The sequence below is a fragment of the Amblyraja radiata genome, chromosome 20 (assembly GCF_010909765.2).
Source record: "Amblyraja radiata isolate CabotCenter1 chromosome 20, sAmbRad1.1.pri, whole genome shotgun sequence".
Classification (NCBI taxonomy): domain Eukaryota; kingdom Metazoa; phylum Chordata; class Chondrichthyes; order Rajiformes; family Rajidae; genus Amblyraja; species Amblyraja radiata.
The window spans coordinates 1786338-1804335 of record NC_045975.1 but is presented as its reverse complement, the minus strand read 5'-3'; the positions used below and the strand labels follow the sequence as shown (position 1 = coordinate 1804335).

The 17998-nt window shown below is 45.2% G+C and overlaps 2 protein-coding genes across 5 annotated transcripts in view; one reads left to right on the top strand and one right to left on the bottom strand.

The window, feature by feature from the left end:
* Positions 1–10777, bottom strand: part of kif18a (kinesin family member 18A) — a 69731-nt gene extending 58954 nt beyond the window's left edge. Inside the window, exons 1-4 of one of the 4 annotated variants that reach the window (XM_033038625.1) lie at positions 10658–10777; positions 8907–9283; positions 3781–3938; positions 1568–1672 (exon numbers count right to left, since the gene is read on the bottom strand). In XM_033038625.1, coding sequence (XP_032894516.1) covers positions 1568–1672; positions 3781–3938; positions 8907–9222 — 579 coding nt within the window. In that variant the 5' untranslated portion in view covers positions 9223–9283; positions 10658–10777. Of the gene's footprint in view, positions 1–1567; positions 1673–3780; positions 3939–8906; positions 9398–10657 lie in introns of those variants that run through there. The other 3 variants (XM_033038626.1, XM_033038624.1, XM_033038627.1) reach the window with 3 other exon arrangements.
* A 3564-nt stretch (positions 10778–14341) lies between these two features.
* Positions 14342–17998, top strand: part of mettl15 (methyltransferase like 15) — a 48877-nt gene continuing 45220 nt past the window's right edge. Inside the window, exon 1 of the mRNA XM_033038623.1 lies at positions 14342–14934. Coding sequence (XP_032894514.1) covers positions 14638–14934 — 297 coding nt within the window. The 5' untranslated portion in view covers positions 14342–14637. The remainder of the gene's footprint in view (positions 14935–17998) is intronic.

The following is a 17998-nucleotide window of genomic DNA, read 5'->3' as shown; positions in this document are numbered from 1 at the left end:
CTATGTACTGAATGTAGCACTCATTTTTAATTTCACCAATGAATCCTACAGTAGAAATTAGTTTTAAATTTGAAATGTTAATAGAAATAGATTGTTCGGATTAGATTTTTTTTCTTTTTAGTGCCTATTAGAAACAAAATGGTCCTTTGTGAAGAATTCAGGGAAAACAGCTCACTATGTCTTTTTTTTTTACAATTCATAACTATTCACCTCCATCACCAATGTGGTTCCTGGTTGCCTAGCTCCAGTTGTCTATTAACTTGCTCAGGCATCCCATAATTAACAGAGGGAACATTAGATTGATTCTCACACCACTTTCATATTCACACTTTCAGCAGGATGACTGGATGGTGAGCAGCGGTGAAACACAGGCCCATTTTACAATACTTTGGCAAGGACATGGAGGGACAGAAGCAAGACCTCTTGCATCACACCACTTAGCCAATCCGATTGGCGACTTTTGCCACGAACGGACATTATGTAGATACATCAAGAATTACCAGCACTCAGAAATTAGGTGAAAGATACACAACTTTAGTATTTTAAAGAAATACAGATCAAATTCTGTAAAATTGTTCCAGGACACAGCATTAACACTATTATAGTGATGTACCAAGACTAAAATGATGTCCTTCAACATCCTATTTAAGAACTTGAAGTTCCCCACTATCCTCAATATTAAGGGTCGTTTATTGCCCTCACTTAGTCAAATGCAAGTTTGCACTTACTAATAAATTATTTTCTTTTAGAAACATAGAAAATAGGTGCAGGAGTAGGCCATTCGGCCCTTCGAGCCTGCACCGCCATTCAATATGATCAAGGCTGATCATCCAACTCAGCATCCTGTATCTGCCTTCTCTCCATACCCCCTGATCCCTTTAGCCACAAGGGCCACATCTAACTCCCTCTTAAATATAGCCAATGAACTGGCCTCAACTACCTTCTGTGGCAGAGAATTCCAGAGATTCACCACTCTCTGTATGAAAAATGTTTTCCTCATCTCGGTCCTAAAAGATTTCCCCTTTATCCTTAAACTGTGACCCCTTGTTCTGGACTTCCCCAACATCGGGAACAATCTTCCTGCATCTAGCCTGTCCAACCCCTTAAGAATTTTGTAAGTTTCTATAAGATCCCCCCTCAACTTTCTAAATTCTAGCAAGTACAAACCGAGTCTATCCAGTCTTTCTTCATATGAAAGTCCTGACATCCCAGGAATCAGTCTGGTGAACCTTCTCTGTACTCCCCTCTATGGCAAGAATGTCCTTCCTCAGATTAGGAGACCAAAACTGTACGCAATACTCCAGGTGTGGTCTCACCAAGACCCTGTACAACTGCAATAGAACCTCCCTGCTCCTATATTCAAATCCTTTTGCTATGAATGCTAACATACCATTCGCCTTCTTCACTGCCTGCTGCACCTGCATGCCTACTTTTAATGACTGGTGTACCATGACACCCAGGTCTCGTTGCATCTCCCCTTTCCTAATCAGCCACCATTCAGATAATAGTCTACTTTCCTGTTTTTGCCACCAAAGTGGATCACCTCACATTTATCCACATTTAATACCTTGTGTAGTGTTAATCCCTGGATAACGACTCCATTTTGAGCATCCTCCCGCACTGCCAGCGATCTGGAGTTGGCTAACAGGTCTCGTACTTCCTCATTGTACACCTTAAAAACAAAGTTATAATGCATGTGTTGACACTTTTTTTTAAACAATTTTTTTCTCTCCACATAATCTACTAATCAACACTCCACTTCCATGTCAATTATATTTATCACTTTCCAAAGGCTTCAATGACCAATAACAGGATTAATAAAGGGAAGATATGAGAATATATTGTCACATCCTATAACAATAATGCAGAGAAAATTATAGGCAAATTCCTCAAAAGTCTTATTTACACGTTTTTCCTTCTGGAAAAGGCTAAACCGTTTGGAATTTTAAAAACATCTCATTCCAGGAATCTAACCAGCAATTTTGGCCTGATGTAAGAATCACTAATCTGCTGAAGGATGAAGCCAGAGAATGTCATTTTGGTTCTGGATCACACTCCAAAAACAGTTAAACTCTGAACTGATCAAGCTCAGTTGGCAAACAAACCAATTAATCTACTTAGAAACCAATTTCTTATTCTGCGACTAATATGCAATGTATTGGCAATATATTAAAAAAAACAATTCCAGAATAGACAGAACTTCCAGGTAAATGTCAGATTTGGAATTCACATCTAATGTGGAATTTCTCAACTTGCTGGCAGCCCTTCGGTGGTGATTCCTCATTCTACTGCAGTTAGAACCACAGAAACAATGCAACTATTCAGTTGAAAGGAGAAGGCAGGTGGGGAAGGCGGTGTACTCTAGTATTAGCCAATTTAGATTTCAACTAATTAAGTTTACTCCTAAAATAATTGTAAACAATTTAACATTCGCATATACTAAAGTTCATTTTTGTGTTGATGGCATAACTATATTTATGGTTGTGAGAGAACAGGAGGATTTGTTATGCTTTTAAAGCCCAACTATACCTGTAAGGACCTTATCATTTAAGAGTGCCAGCAAAACAAAATAATCTGATGTATACAACAATTTACTTACCACTCAAGATCTGGCCCAATAACCAATAACTTATTTTTGTATTTCTTTAAACCGCACTCCCTCCAATTTATATATTGTATTATTTATTTATATTAATAAAACTTACATTCCAACTTCTGATCAACTTTCTGATCTGCCGTGTCTCTCATGTCACAATGAGAGAACATAGAAAAATAGGTGCAGTAGGCCTTCAGCCCTTCGAGCCAGCACCGCCATTCAATATGATCATGGCTGATCATCTAAATCAGTACCCCCTTCAGGCGTTCTCCCCATATCCATTGATTCCTACAGCCCTTAGAGCTAAATCTAACTCTCTCTTGAAATCAACGTACAAGGCTGAAGTGCATTTTGCTTTCTAGCTCACGGTCAGGCTTTGGCCTGGGCTCATGGCTGCTCTATGACTACAACAGCCCACCTCTACATTGCGGGAGATCTTGCCAGATAATTGGGCACAGCGTTTGTCAGATGATTTTGACTCATGCAGCTGACGTGTTTCAGCCTGCGCAGAAAATCATGGCCACCCAGTATAGTCCACAGGGATCTCAATGATCTGTTGTTCCTTAATGACTAGGAGGGTTTTACAGAAAGAAGGGGAAGCTATTCAGTACAGTGTATTTGGGGTGCGTGATCCAATTTTTACAACTATGATTGTAGAGACAGGCACCAGCCTGACAATAAAACATTTGTGATTAGCAGTTTGTTCTGGTCATGCAAGATAAGCATTAATATTTAGCTGATCTTTGCACTATATTACAGGTCCACCACCAATTTTCCATCACCCTTGGATCCAGAGCCATGGCGTATTATCCTTTTTGCTGGACCAGAGGCCTTGGGGGGAGAGGGCCCACAAAGTCGGCCATGGGAACGGATCTGCCGCCTCCAACCAGGCTGGAGTTCGATAGCCCCGGAGCCGGGGGGGGGGGGGGGGGGGGGGGGGGGGCAAATTTGGCGAGCGGATCCGAGTGGAAATCCCGCTGAGGTCGAGATCTGCCGCCTCACCACCACATTTTCAGAGGGGGTTTGACTTCCAGGAGTGATTCCAAGTGCGCTTGAGTGGATTAAAGGAGACGTCAGACCACCAGTTTCTGTAAAAATTGGTGGTGGACCTGTGCTAAGGTTAAGCAAGATTTGAAATAAAATGGTATCTACTCAAAACACCACTGAACAATATTCCTCCTTACCTCCAAGTATGAAACTGCAACATCACAGCTTTTCTCATTTTTCAGCCGTTCTATTCGATCGTACATCTCCTTCATAGTTAGATACATCACCCCAGGTTTCTCAGATGATCCCAGCATCGTGTGAGTTTTGCCAGACCCAGTAGCACCATATGCAAAGACTATGTAAATAAAATAATGTTACTGTAGCTCTCTTAAAGCTGGCATGTTTCCAATGAAATTGAGATTGGTATGCTACAGGGATCAGTGCAAGAATATTTTAACACTCATGACAAAGCAGCAATATCCTGCTCCAACTCCATTTACAATCTTACAGATGGCCAAATCTCAAAGAATGCCCAGATGGAGTACAAGAAAGAGAGAGAGAACCTAACAGCATGGTCTCAAGGTAACAACTCGCGCTCAAGGTCAGTAAAACTAAGGAGCTAGTCTTCGACTTCAGTAAACTGGGTGGAATACACATCCCAAGCTGCATCCAAGGTGCAGAGGTGGAGACAGTCGAGAGCTTCAATCTGGTAGGTGTAACTATCACCAACAATTTGACATGGTCCAACCACAATGACAGTATGGCCAAGAAAGAAACTTGGGTCTACTTATAACCATATAACAATTACAGCACGGAAACAGGCCATTTCGACCCTTCTAGTCCGTGCCGAACACTTACTCTCACCTAGTCCCATCTATCTGCACTCAGACCATAACCCTCCATTCCTTTCCCGTCCATATTCCTATCCAATTTATTTTAAATGATAAAATCGAACCTGCCTCCACCACTTCCACTGGAAGCTCATTCCACACAGCCACCACTTCCTCAGAAGATCAAGGGAATTTGGCATGTCTAAAGAATCAATATGCTGGGCTCAAGATAGATCTTCAGAGATGGGTTGATAGATTCTCAGCTTTCCCCTTCTAAAGTGAATCAACTCCTTGGTCTTGCTGATGTTGAGCACGATTTTGTTCTGGCATTTCAATCCCCCCCCCCCTCTATACTCTGACTCATCATTACCCATTATTCGTCCAACAATGGTGATGTCATCAGTAAATGTAAAGCTGTCGTTGGACCCGTATCTGGCTGCAGTCATGGGCATAAATAGAGCGACGAGTAACTCTTTCTACATCATAGAGAGCATCTTATCAAGAAGCATCACAGATTGGTACGGCAACCCGTCCGCCAGACTGCAAGAAATTACATTTGTGGATGCAGCTCAGTCCATCACAAACTAACCTCCGCATCCATTCCCCAGTCAAGGACCACTTACACCCCACTCATTCTCTCTTCTCCTGATGAGACGAAGATACAAACGTTTGAAAGTATTTAGCACCCTGTTCAAGAACAGCCTCTTACTTGCTTAAACTGGATTTCCAAACTGCCTTGTTGCAGCCCTAGTACTTAAAAAAAGACTTTCCCTGTAGCTGTAATACTAGATTCTACACCCCATTGTTACAAGCAGTCCAATGAAGAATGGTTAAGGTGATCCCAGATATGGAGGCATCACCCTGAGGCAGGATTGAAGAATATGGGTCTGATTGGAATTTAGAAGAATGAGATGCAATCTTATTTGAAATATATAAGGTTATTCAAAGGATTGACAGGATAATGGCTGGGGAATAGGTTTCCTTCATGGAAAACTCTAGAGCCTAAGAGCCTTCTGAATTTTGTAGTCGGCAGGGCAGTACTCTGCATATCGCCAACTTGGACAATTTAACATTTTAATCATGCCAATTCACCTACAAACCTGTACGTCTTTGGAGTGTGGGAGGAAAGCGAAGATCTCGGAGAAAACCCACGCAGATCACGAGGAGAACGTACAAACACCATACAGACAGCACCCCGTATTCGGGATCGAACCCGGGTCTCTAGCGCTGCAAGGCAGCAACTCTACCGCTGCGCCACCGTGACTGCCGTATTATTCTTACATAATAAGAATTGTTTTCCTCTGAATAAGGGATGACTCGTTAAAACCAAGAGGTGGAACAATTCCTTCCCTCAAAGGATTCCAAGTTCTTGGCTTTCCTTATCCCCAACAGCTGATGAGGTCAAATTCATGAATGTATTTGAAGTATGATAGCGAGATCAACTGTAGCTAGCCAAAGACAATCATTATCTTGTCTACAAGTCCACATCTTGAGATTTACAATCACACCTTTTGCTTCAATATTTCTTCATTACAAATTCTATTCTCCGTTTAAAGTGCAATTTATTCATCAGATACTCTCAGCACATGGTAGTAGCCCTATGGTACATACAATAAGATTTACCTTCAAAGACAGCCGTGATCTAAAAAGCACAATAACATTTTTACTTAAGAACATTAGAATTACCTGGCCTTGTACATTTGATCTGCATCAATATTAAACAGAGTTGAGGAAAAATCGCATTGCCTACATAGTGCTAACTTTCCGAGGCACTCGTGTCAAGCATCTCCCTGCTGTGTGAACATGGCAGACGCTATGCCGATAAAGAGCAGACGCGTCTTGCTATTTCAAAATCTTGTCACTCCAGATATCATTAGATCCATTGGGCATAGCTGGAAGGCTAGTTCTTGCTTATATCAAATGGTTTGAATTGGAAAGAAATTCACATGGCTTCCCACACTTATTAACGAACAGATAAATGGCTTTGTGTTGGCTTGTTTCCATTTACTTGTTATACTTTGGTATAATCACTTTGTTATTAAGTTCAAGTTCAAGTGGGTTTATTGTCCTGTGTCCCTGTATAGGACAATGAAATTCTTGCGTTGCTTCAGCACACAGAACATAGTAGGCATTGACTACAAAAACAGATCAGTGTTTTTGTAGTCAATGCCATGCATTGTATTTTGTAGTCAATGCCATAAATAATATTGCCATGCATGGCAATATTACTTATTTTTGGCACATGCAACTTAAACTTCAACAAGTGTAGCTTTTCATCTCAAGCAGCCTGCGATTGTCCCCTCCTTCTCAATGTTTGCAATAAACTCTGGAGTTCAGATTACATCAAACATAACCGCAGAGCACAGGAACAGGCCCTGTGGCCCACAATGTCTGGGCCAAATATGATATTACTTTAGAGTTTCCTGCACTCACTGTTTAGCCACATGTTCAACTGCACTTGTCTTTAGGAAATCTTTAAAGCATCTTACTCTAAACGGAGCTCAAATTACTGACTAGGTAACGGGCCCTGGATATGTTCTGAAGGAGCTGTGCAACAGCTCCTGTACTGATCTGAATTCCACCAAAAACAAATGTTATTTGAGCCTCTGCCATAGTAATGATTTCAATTTTAATTTCAAAAGCGAATATTAAAATCTACCACCAACCTCAGTCATACCCTTCCTACAAAAAGAATGTAGTCTACAGGATCCCGACCGGAAACATCACCTATCTATCCGAGACGCAGCCTGACCTGCTGAGTTACTCCAGCGCTTTGTGACTTTAACAGAGTAGAGTTGTTCTGTTGTCTAGTTCTATAGGGGGGTTGCACGGAAGGTCACTGGGTCGCACGGAGCCGCTAAATCCAACTGGAAAACATCCGTCACTTCCGGTATATGTTATTAATGCTAGAAACACGTACTTTCCTACCTGTTAAAAACCGCCAAAATGTTGAATTTTTGCGCTGAAAAAATTTGTGGGAGTGGGGGTAAGTGTGAGAGACATGTACCCAACTTCAGAATTCCAAAAGTGAAGCGAAATGAAGGTATAGAAAAGCGAGAACTGAAGGGACTACAGCAGCTAAAGTGCTTGGTAAACATTGAAAATATTGGGAATTATCACGTTTGCTCACTGCATTTCATCAAGTAAGGCATTATTTGTGTTTTTTCTTGATTCCTTTGGTATCTAAAAATTCTCAGAAGTGATAAATCTGGCTGTAAATTTTTCTTCAGATGCGTTTTCATTTTGTATCTAAAAACCCACGAGAACCATGGGCGATTAAAAAAAATTACAGCCAGATTTATCACTTCTGAAACTTTTTAGATGCCAAAGGAATCAAGAAAAAACGCAAATAATGCCTTACTTGATGAAATGCAGTGAGCAAACGGCCAATGTTCGCCAAGCACTCTGTCTGTTGTTGTCCCCTTCAGCTCTCGTTTCTATCTACCGTCATTTCTCCTCACTTTTGGAATTGTGAAGTATGCTAAATGTCTCTCACGCTTATCCCGATTTCCATAATTATTTACAGCGCAAAAAGTGACAATTTCAGCGGGTTTTAACGGGCCCGCTACGCTGGAAACAATGGTAAGTGCCTACCTGCAGTTCATCGCATGTACTCCACTTGGAGTAGCGTAGCAACAGTACGGGTCATGGATCGTGACCCGACTGCCGTGAAACCTCCCTATACAATTTCTTGTCATACCATCTGTCAATGGTCCTGAAGTTCTATATAGACCAAAATATGTACATTGTGTGTTTTGTAAATATTAAAGACAACCATCACGATTCTGTTCAAGAAGAGAACCTCAAAAGACTCATGATCCACCCGCAGCAAAGCCTCATTCGGAAAGTATGCCTCAATTCCCACGAGGAAACATCACAACATTCTGAAGAAGGGTTTCGGCCCGAAACGTTGCCTATTTCCTTCGCTCCATAGATGCTGCTGCACCCGCTGAGTTTCTCCAGCATTTTTGTGTACCTTCAATTTTTCAGCATCTGCAGTTCCTTCTTAAACACAACATTTACCTCATTGAGTCCCCTTAAAAGTTAGCATCTTTCATAGAAACTAGTTTCTTATTCCATATAGAGTACACAAAGGACAAACGCTTTACCTCAACAATCAAACCAATAAATCTAATCTCAATCACTTCCGAAGTTAATTTCTCCAAGGCCAAACAAATCCAGACAATTCTTCAATACCTCACCATAATCCTGAACATTTTAAAAAGACGTCCCTACTTTGTACAACAAATTCCATGCAAGGGTGGCCAAAATCTATTTGCCCTCCCATTGACTTGATGTACTTGCAGGCTAACTTAGTTTAATTGACAAGGATCATTCCATTCAACCCTTCACAACATCATTCTGCTGTTTTCTCCATTTCTACAATATCCTATCCCACCAGCACCCCTCCTCCCCATTCGTCCCACCGGAGAATAATGCGTGGTTATCCAATTGTCAAGTTTATATGAGCTCTGAACAAAAAAGTCTTCTACCTGTACAGTTATATCCATTGAAAACACTCTCCAGGATTGATTTTGTCTCTTCAAATATATCCGATTGCGAGGAATTTGCATCAAAAACACGGTCGAAAATAAATTGAAGATCCTTGTTTTTATTGCTCAGATACCGGCGTTGAACTTTAGAACGATAAAAGAAGCCGATTTCATCCTCCTTGGGATCAAAAATCAACATGTGCTTATCAACCACATGAACAACTTTGCGGTGCTTCCCATTCTTTTCTCTTGCATTTTCTGGGCGAACGCGGATAAAAACCTTCACATGGTTACACACGTAGTCAGTGGAAGACATGATGTGCTCAAATATCTATGTTCACAGCAGATGTTTCAAGCGTAGCCCATTCACTTAATTCCTGCAAGATAAAACAAAGGTATATTGGTAAAATTTCAACATAGCAGTGCAGAGTCAGGGTGCCAAAATAGTTACGCTGCAGTTTGGATTGGGATATCTCTGCCAGCGTCAGGTCGGGGGGAGTCACCCCCCCCCCCCCCCCCCCCCCGCAAGGGTACCATGTAATCCCATGCTACCTGCTCCTTGGTTGGATAGTCAGCGACTAAACCGTCTCTCCCACCTGGTTTGCCATGTGAGGAAGGGGCTGTGAGCCCCCAGCAGGACCAAAGCAAGACCTGTCAAAGGGCGGATGAGCTCCTAGTGAGCCAACGGCCATCCACACTTCAGTAGAAGTTGCGATCACTGTCGTATGTAGGGTTTTGTCCGAGCCAAGTTTAATAGCCTGTTGGCTGTGGGGAAGTAGCTATTCCTGAACCTGGTCGTTACAAATCTTCAGGCTCCTGTACCTTCTACCTGAAGGTAGCACGGAGATGAGTGTGTGGCCCGCTGAGTTACTTCAGCATTTTGTGTCCACCATAGACCTCATCCTCTTTGCTCTTACACTCCAGCCTCCATCCCGCTTACCTCGACCACCCACCCACTGAAGGAGAGTCAGTATGTCAAGGAAGACTCTCTCTAACTTCTACAGGTGCACAGTCGAGAGCATGCTGACCAGTTGCATCATGGCTTGGTTCGGCAACTTGAGCGCCCTGGAACGGAAAAGACTACAAAAAGTAGTAAACACTGCCCAGTCCATCATCGGCTCTGACCTCCCTAACATCGAGGGGATTTATCGCAGTCGCTGCCTCAAAAAGGCTGGCAGCATCATCAAAGACCCACACCATCCTAGCCACACACTCATCTCCCCGCTACCTTCAGGTAGAAGGTACAGGAGCTTGAAGACTGCAACAACCAGGTTCAGGAATAGTTACTTCCCCACAGCCATCAGGCTATTAAACCTGGCTCGGACAAAACTCTGATTATTAATAACCCATTATCTGTGTATTTGCACTTTATCCGTTTATTTATTCATGTGTGTATATATGGACACACTGATCTGTTCTGTAGTCAACGCAACCCCCCCCCCCCCCCCACCCACTCCACCCACCCCCACCACCCCCCACCGACTCTCAGGCCCGGCCCGCCGCCCTCGCCGTTGCCCCGGTCCCCTCACTGCCCGGCCCTCATCCGTGATCTCCCCCGCCCCAAGCCCATTGCCCCGGGCCCGCCACCCCCTTGCGGCCCCGGCCCGGCCCAACCCCCCTCCCCCACTCCTCACCCGCTGGCCCCGTCACAGACTCCCCTCATTACACAAACCCGCCCCGGGCCCACCTCACCCCGGGCCCCCGCCACCACCCGCCCCACCCCGGGCCCACCCCACCCCACCACCACCCACCTCACGGGCCCACCTCACCTCACGGTCACCGTCGCCGCCGCGGATCCAAACCACGGATCTATCGCTGGAGCATCTTTGATTCAAACGGCCGTTGGTCCTCCCGCCCATTGGCTCCCTCCGCTTCAATCTCATTGGGCGCTGCCGGGCCCGCGTCACGGTGTCGCCGCTCAACCGTCCGGGCGGCGCCGGCACCGCCGCGTACAGGGCCGGGTACAGGTATAAACAGGGCCGGGTACAGGTACAGGTATAAACAGGGCCGGGTACAGGTATAAACAGGGCCGGGTACAGGTATAAACAGGGCCGGGTACAGGTACAGGTATAAACAGGGCCGGGTACGGGTACGGGTACAGGTATAAACAGGGCCGGGTACAGGTATAAACAGGGCCGGGTACAGGTACAGGTATAAACAGGGCCGGGTACGGGTACGGGTACAGGTATAAACAGGGCCGGGTACAGGTACAGGTATAAACAGGGCCGGGTACGGGTACGGGTACAGGTATAAACAGGGCCGGGTACAGGTATAAACAGGGCCGGGTACAGGTACAAGCAAAGATCCTATAGCGGAGCTCTGCTATAAGATCTTTGGGTACAAGTACAAGCAGGGCCACAGGTACAAGTATAAATAGGATGTTTAAGAAGGAACTGCAGATGCTGGAAAATCGAAGATAGACAGGGCCACAGGTATAAGCAGGGGGGCACAGGTATATGCAGGGGGGCACAGGTATAAGCAGGGCGGCACAGGTATATGCAGGGGGGCACAAGCTGGGGCACAGGTATAAGCAGGGGGGCACAAGCTGGGGCACAGGTATAAGCAGGGGGGCACAGGTATAAGCAGGGGGGCACAGGTATATGCAGGGGGGCACAGGTATAAGCAGGGCAGCACAGGTATATGCAGGGGGGCACAAGCTGGGGCACAGGTATAAGCAGGGGGCACAGAGGGGAAGATTGAGGGGGGATCTTATAGAAACGTACAAAATTCTTAAGGGGTTGGACAGGCTAGATGCAGGAAGATTGTTCCCGATGTTGGGGAAGTCCAGGACAAGGGGTCACAGTTTAAGGATAAGGGGGAAATCTTTTAGGACCGAGATGAGGAAAACTTTTTTCACACAGAGAGTGGTGACTCTGTGGAATTCTCTCCTGCAGAAGGTAGTTGAGGCCAGTTCATTGGCTATATTTAAGAGGGAGTTAGATGTGGCCCTTGTGGCTAAAGGGATCAGAGGGTATTGAGAGAAGGCAGGTACAGGATACTGAGTTGGATGATCAGTTATGATATTGAACGGCGGTGCAGGCTCGAAGGGCCGAATGGCCTACTCCTGCACCTATTTTCTATGTTTCTATGTATAAGCAGGTTCAAGCAGGGGGGGCACAGGTTCAAGCAGGGGGGCACATGTATAAGCAGGGGGGACAGGTATAAGCTGGGGGGCACAGGTATAAGCTGGGGGGCACAGGTTCAAGCAGGGGGGCACAGGTTCAAGCAGGAGCCACAGGGGTACAGGCTGGGGCACAGGTATTTAAGCAGATGTACAGGCCGGGTCCGGGCAGGGGCACAGGTACAGCTTCCTTCTCTCCAGCAATGCTGCCTGTCCCGCTGAGTTACCCAAGCATTTTGTGTCCATCTCCCTGTGCAGAGGCCGGGTACCAGGGTGTAGAAAAGAGCTGCAGATACTAGTTTACACAGCAGGTGCGCACAAAATGCTGGACCTCCATGTGCAGTGGCTTGGTACAGAGTGCTGGAGCCTCTCCTTTCTACACATAGCCTGCCTACAGAGCTGTTCAAAAAGGAACTGCAGATGCTGGAATATCGAAGGTACACAAAATTGCTGGGGAAACTCAGCGGGTGCAGCAGCATCTATGGAGCGAAGGAAATAGGCGATGTTTCGGGCCGAAACCCTTCTTCAGACTGGTGGGGGGTGGGGAGAAGGAAGGAAAAGGGGAGGAGCAGAGCTGCTGGGTTCAGGGGACAGTCAGGTGGGTCATTTCTATAAGTATTAGAAAGTGAACGACAACTTTGCCCAGAACAAATACATACATTTTACTTTCACTAAACTATGAAACTAAATTTTGTTAACAGCGTGGGCAACTCAAAAGTGATGTCCCAAGTGAACACAAATTAGCAACTTTTTAGGCATGATATATGTTACTTACCCCAGCTCTGTGCTTATGTTTATCATGGGGAAGCGCTGTGTCTGTGAGGGAAAGAGCTGCCCCAGTACAGTGTATGTGAGTTTCCCCAGCACTGAGTGTGTAGTGTGTGTGATCATTGTGAGGGGAAGTGCTGCCCCAACACTGTGCGTGTCTCTCTCCAGCACTGCTTGTTTACTGTGGGGGAGAGCGCGGCCCCGTGTGTGTGTGTGTGTGTGTCTGTCTATCCCCAGCTGTGTGTGTGTGTCTGTCTATCCCCAGCTGTGTGTGTGTGTCTTCACCCAGCACTGTGTGTGTGTGTGTCTTCACCCAGCACTGTGTGTATGTGTGTGTCTTCACCCAGCACTGTGTGTATGTGTGTGTGTGTCTTCACCCAGCAGTGTGTGTGTGTGTGTCTTCACCCAGCACTGTGTGTATGTGTGTGTGTGTCTTCACCCAGCAGTGTGTGTGTGTGTCTTCACCCAGCACTGTGTGTGTGTGTCTTCACCCAGCAGTGTGTGTGTGTGTCTTCACCCAGCAGTGTGTGTGTGTGTCTTCACCCAGCAGTGTGTGTGTGTGTGTCTTCACCCAGCAGTGTGTGTGTGTGTGTCTTCACCCAGCACTGTGTGTATGTGTGTGTCTTCACCCAGCACTGTGTGTATGTGTGTGTGTGTCTTCACCCAGCAGTGTGTGTGTGTATGTGTCTTCACCCAGCACTGTGTGTATGTGTGTGTGTGTCTTCACCCAGCAGTGTGTGTGTGTGTCTTCACCCAGCACTGTGTGTATGTGTGTGTGTCTTCACCCAGCACTGTGTGTATGTGTGTGTGTGTCTTCACCCAGCAGTGTGTGTGTGTGTCTTCACCCAGCACTGTGTGTATGTGTGTGTGTCTTCACCCAGCAGTGTCTGTCTGTCTGTCTGCACCCAGCACTGTGTGTGTGTGTGTTTACTGTAGCGCTGCGTTTCCCCAGCACTGTGTGTGTGTGTGTGTGTGGTGGGGGAAGAGCACCCGGCCGCGGTGTCTGGTACGCGGGCTTTGGGCGGCGGACCGGCCCTAGTTACGGGCGGAGCGCGGCTGATGACGGACTCAGGCCCCGGGCCTCTCCCCCCCCCGGCGCTAACCCATCCCCTCACACCCAGCTCCAGCCCTAACCCCAACCAGGCCGCGGTTACACCCCCACACCCAACCCTAACCCCAGGCTGTATTAACCCACCCCCTCACACCCAGCTACAGCCCTAACCCCAGCCTAACCTCCCCTCGCCCCAGCCCCAACCCTAACCCCAGGCTGTATTAACCCACCCCCTCACACCCAGCCCCAGGCCCAGGCTGTATTAACCCACCCCCTCACACCCAGCTACAGCCCTAACCCCAACTAGGCCGCGGTTACACCCTCACACCCAACCCTAACCCCAGCCACTCCCTCCCCCCTCACACCCCCAATCACAGTTCCAACCCAGCACCGGAGACCCGGGTTCCATCCCAACCACGCGTGCTGTCTGTGTGGAGTTTGCACGTTCTCCCCGTGACCTGCGCGGGTTTTCTCCGGGTGCTCGGGTTTCCTTCCACACCCCCAAAGACCTGCAGGTGTGTAGGTTAATGGGCCCTCTGTTAAATTGCCCCCAATGTGTAGGGAGTGGGTGAGAAAGTGGGATAACAGGAGTACTGTGTCTTTGGTCAGCACAGATTCTGTGGGCCGAAGGGCCTGTTTCCACGCCGTGTCACTAAACTCAACCAAACTAATCAAACCTCTCCCCTGAGACTTCCATGCACCACTTCCCTGAATAGGGAGCAATCTGGGCGATTGAAAGTTACAGCGTGGAAACTAGCATTGTTTAAATATTTGCTTCAATCAGCTCCAACATGCATTGGGGGTTGGTAAAGCACTGCTTGAAAGCCTCTTCTGTAGTCGGACGCGGACCATTCGCAGTTAAATGTGAGCAGCGTTGTTGCCCGGTCGGCCTCTTCAACATGCGCTGCCATCAGCTGCCCCTCGCCAGGAACATTGCCCTGTCTGCAGCGCTCGGTGCCCGACACCCCGGCACTACTCTAACAGCAACCACCTGCCCGACCAGCACAGCTTCACACCATGAGCTTTACTTGCACAAACCCGTGATGGTTAAAGAGATTGTTCAGCACCTATCACCGAAACCAGGGCAGGTGAGTTCAGATTCTGTTGTGTCGAGCTGCTATATAAAGTTTTATCATCAAACACGATGTTCCCGCTAACAGAAGTTCCCCTTTCACTGCTGACACTGCTAAAACTGCTTCCCAGCTACATTACAGCAGTCTGAAAGTAGGGTCCAGACCTGAAGCGCCTCCTATCCATGTTCTCCAGAGAGGCTGTCTGACCCGTTGAATTCCTCCAACACTTTGTCTTTTTTTTTTTGTAAACCTGCATCTGCAGTTGTTTGTTTCCGCACAAGTGGGCCAATTGGCCAGTCTGGCTTGTGCTCAGCATGTATTCAGTAAATGACGAATCAACGTAAGCTTTCAAATTCCAAACATTGTTGTTTAATCAGAATTTGGATTTTGTTTTAGAATTATTTTCTCACAGGGTTTCTAATAATGTAAGGATCTTCTTAAATTCACTCAGCGGGTCAGATAATGTTGATGACTTTTGATTAGAAATGGACTTTGTTGGAGTTTATTAAATACAGAGTCAAGCATAAATATTGAAACAGGAGTATGGATCATTGATTTTTTTTTTTAAGGCTGAGATAGATGGGTTTTTGATAAATATGGGTTGTGAGGAAGAGGTGGTAAAAGTGAAGTTGAGGTTTGTTCAACCATGATCTTATTGAGGGACAATAGTCAGCTCCTGGATCTTATGTCGTAGCAGAACAATAGTAAAAAAATGTGAAACGTCTGATAATATTTACAGGTAATATGAATGCAAATAATAATTTATAACTCCAAAATGGAGCTGTATGACTTTAAAATTGGGTTGCATTACAGTATCCTGACGTAGGTGTCTACAGGCAATTATCTATTGCCCATAAGTCAGATATTTGTGACCGCTTTCACTCCTAAACTGTGAATGAGGTTTCAAGTTTGTGATTTCCATGTTAACAATATATTACAAAGAAGAATTTTTACATGGGTTTAGTATCGGTATTTAGTGAACACGCAAGGTTTGTTAACTATCTTCAAATATATACGTACTAACTCCTTTCTCTGAAATATGCAATAAATACATTTTGGATCTTTAAACTTGGACGTCTTTGAATATTGACTTCTCTAAGTAACCCTTGCTTTCCCTCTCTCTCTCCACACTCCACTCAAGGGGGGGGGGGGGGGGGGGAAGGCGGGATAATACTTAAAACTGGAAAATTCAATTTAAATTATTGTTGAACTGGGGTTAATTGGAGAAGTGTTTTTTTTTTGTGGCTGTTGTGTTTTGCTATTGGACTTTAGCAGTTGACATCCTGGTCAAATGAGTTAACCAAAGAATGTTTGTTGGCTGCTGGCATGTTATTTTACGTTGTATTATATATAGTATGTCATCTAATGTGAACTCAGTTGCATGAAAATGTGTAAATTTGGTCAAATTTGTTTGATTGGTGTATCCTTCATGTAGAGTCTTTGAGCCAAATTGTCTGACATTGCAAATAGCAAGGAGTAGCTCTTGATGCATTAAGGTAATGCATTGAGGATGCTCCTCAAACTGTGGAGCATCCTGGACAATATAGCTCACCCCCTCCATGACACACTGGTCAACCTGAGGAGCACCTTCAGCAACAGAATTGTCCCACCAAGATGCAGCACAGAACGTCACAGGAGATCCTTCTTCCCTGTGGCTATCGAAATGTACAACTCCTCCCCCTTCTGTCGTGGGCTAGACTGAGACTGACTCCTCCACCCCCCCCCCCCCCCCCCCCCTCACCCCAATCTTTGCACACCCCAATCCTTTCCACTCATCACTTTAATTTCATGTTTCATGAATTTTGTGTTTTATGAATTGTTGGCAGATCAATTTCCCTCCTGGAATAAATAAAGTTTTATCGTATTGTATCGTAACCAAATGGATTGGAATAATAATTGATATTTTAAATGAAGGGTGTGATTCCACAAAATGTGTGGAACTACTATTTTTCATTTCTCCTAGTTTTTTTCTTTGTGAAAATTCTGTGTGTTTTTTTTGCATCTATAACTATTTTAAAGTTAATATTCCCTCAGGTCAATATTTTGTTTGCTTTAATTAGTAAAAGTCATTAAACTCAAATGCACGTGAATGCACTTCCAATTTTTAACAAATGATTTCTGACTAATTTGGCAGCAAGTAAACTGGCACTGCAGTTTCTCATAGAACTATTTAGCAATTCAAATTATGTATTTTGGCAATTTGTAATGTATATAGTTTGTGAAAAATGTCACTAAAGATTAGTTTATGCCAGTTTATTAATAAAGCATTTGCACTCGTGAATATAGTTCTTGACTTGTCAAGAACACGTCACTGAATACAGCATATGTACAGAAAGGGCATCCATGGATATCCTTAACGTTGATAATTAATTGTTGGAGGGGTCTCTGCCCTTGCTATCTCCTCAGAGTCCGAGAGTGATGCATTGTGGAAACAGGCCCTTCAGTCCAACTTGCCCACACCGGCCAACATGTCCTAGTTGCACTAGTCTCACCTGCCCACGTTTGGTCCATATCCCTCCAAACATCCCGGCACCTGTCTAACTGTTTCTTAAACGATGGGATAGTCCCAGGCAGCCTCAACTACCTCCTCGGGCAGCTTGTTCCATACACCCACCACCCTTTGTTTTAAAAAGTTACCCCTCAGATCCCTAATAAATCTTTTCCCTTTCACCTTGAACCTATGTCCTCTGGTTTTTAATTCCCCAACTCTGGGCAAGAGACTCTGGGCATCTACCTGATCTATTCCTCTCAAGATTTTATACACCTCTATAAGATAAGTTCTATGACAACTTCTCCCCACAGTTCTCTCCAAAGCATGTTTGCCTAAATGTGGCACAGTCATACCGTAACCACCTAAAACACCAGGTGTTTCATTGCAAATTCATTTTCAAAACATTCCATTCTCATTAAAACCCCATAAACTGATTTTGTGATTCATTAGTACAACAACCGCTATGCAAAGTGATATTTAATGTGGCAATTTTACAAAGTTTGAAGAAAGGGAAAACTGATTGCCAGCCATCACTTCAGTGTGATATTTCAAGATTCTCCTGATGAGCCATTATACTCCATTGTGTTC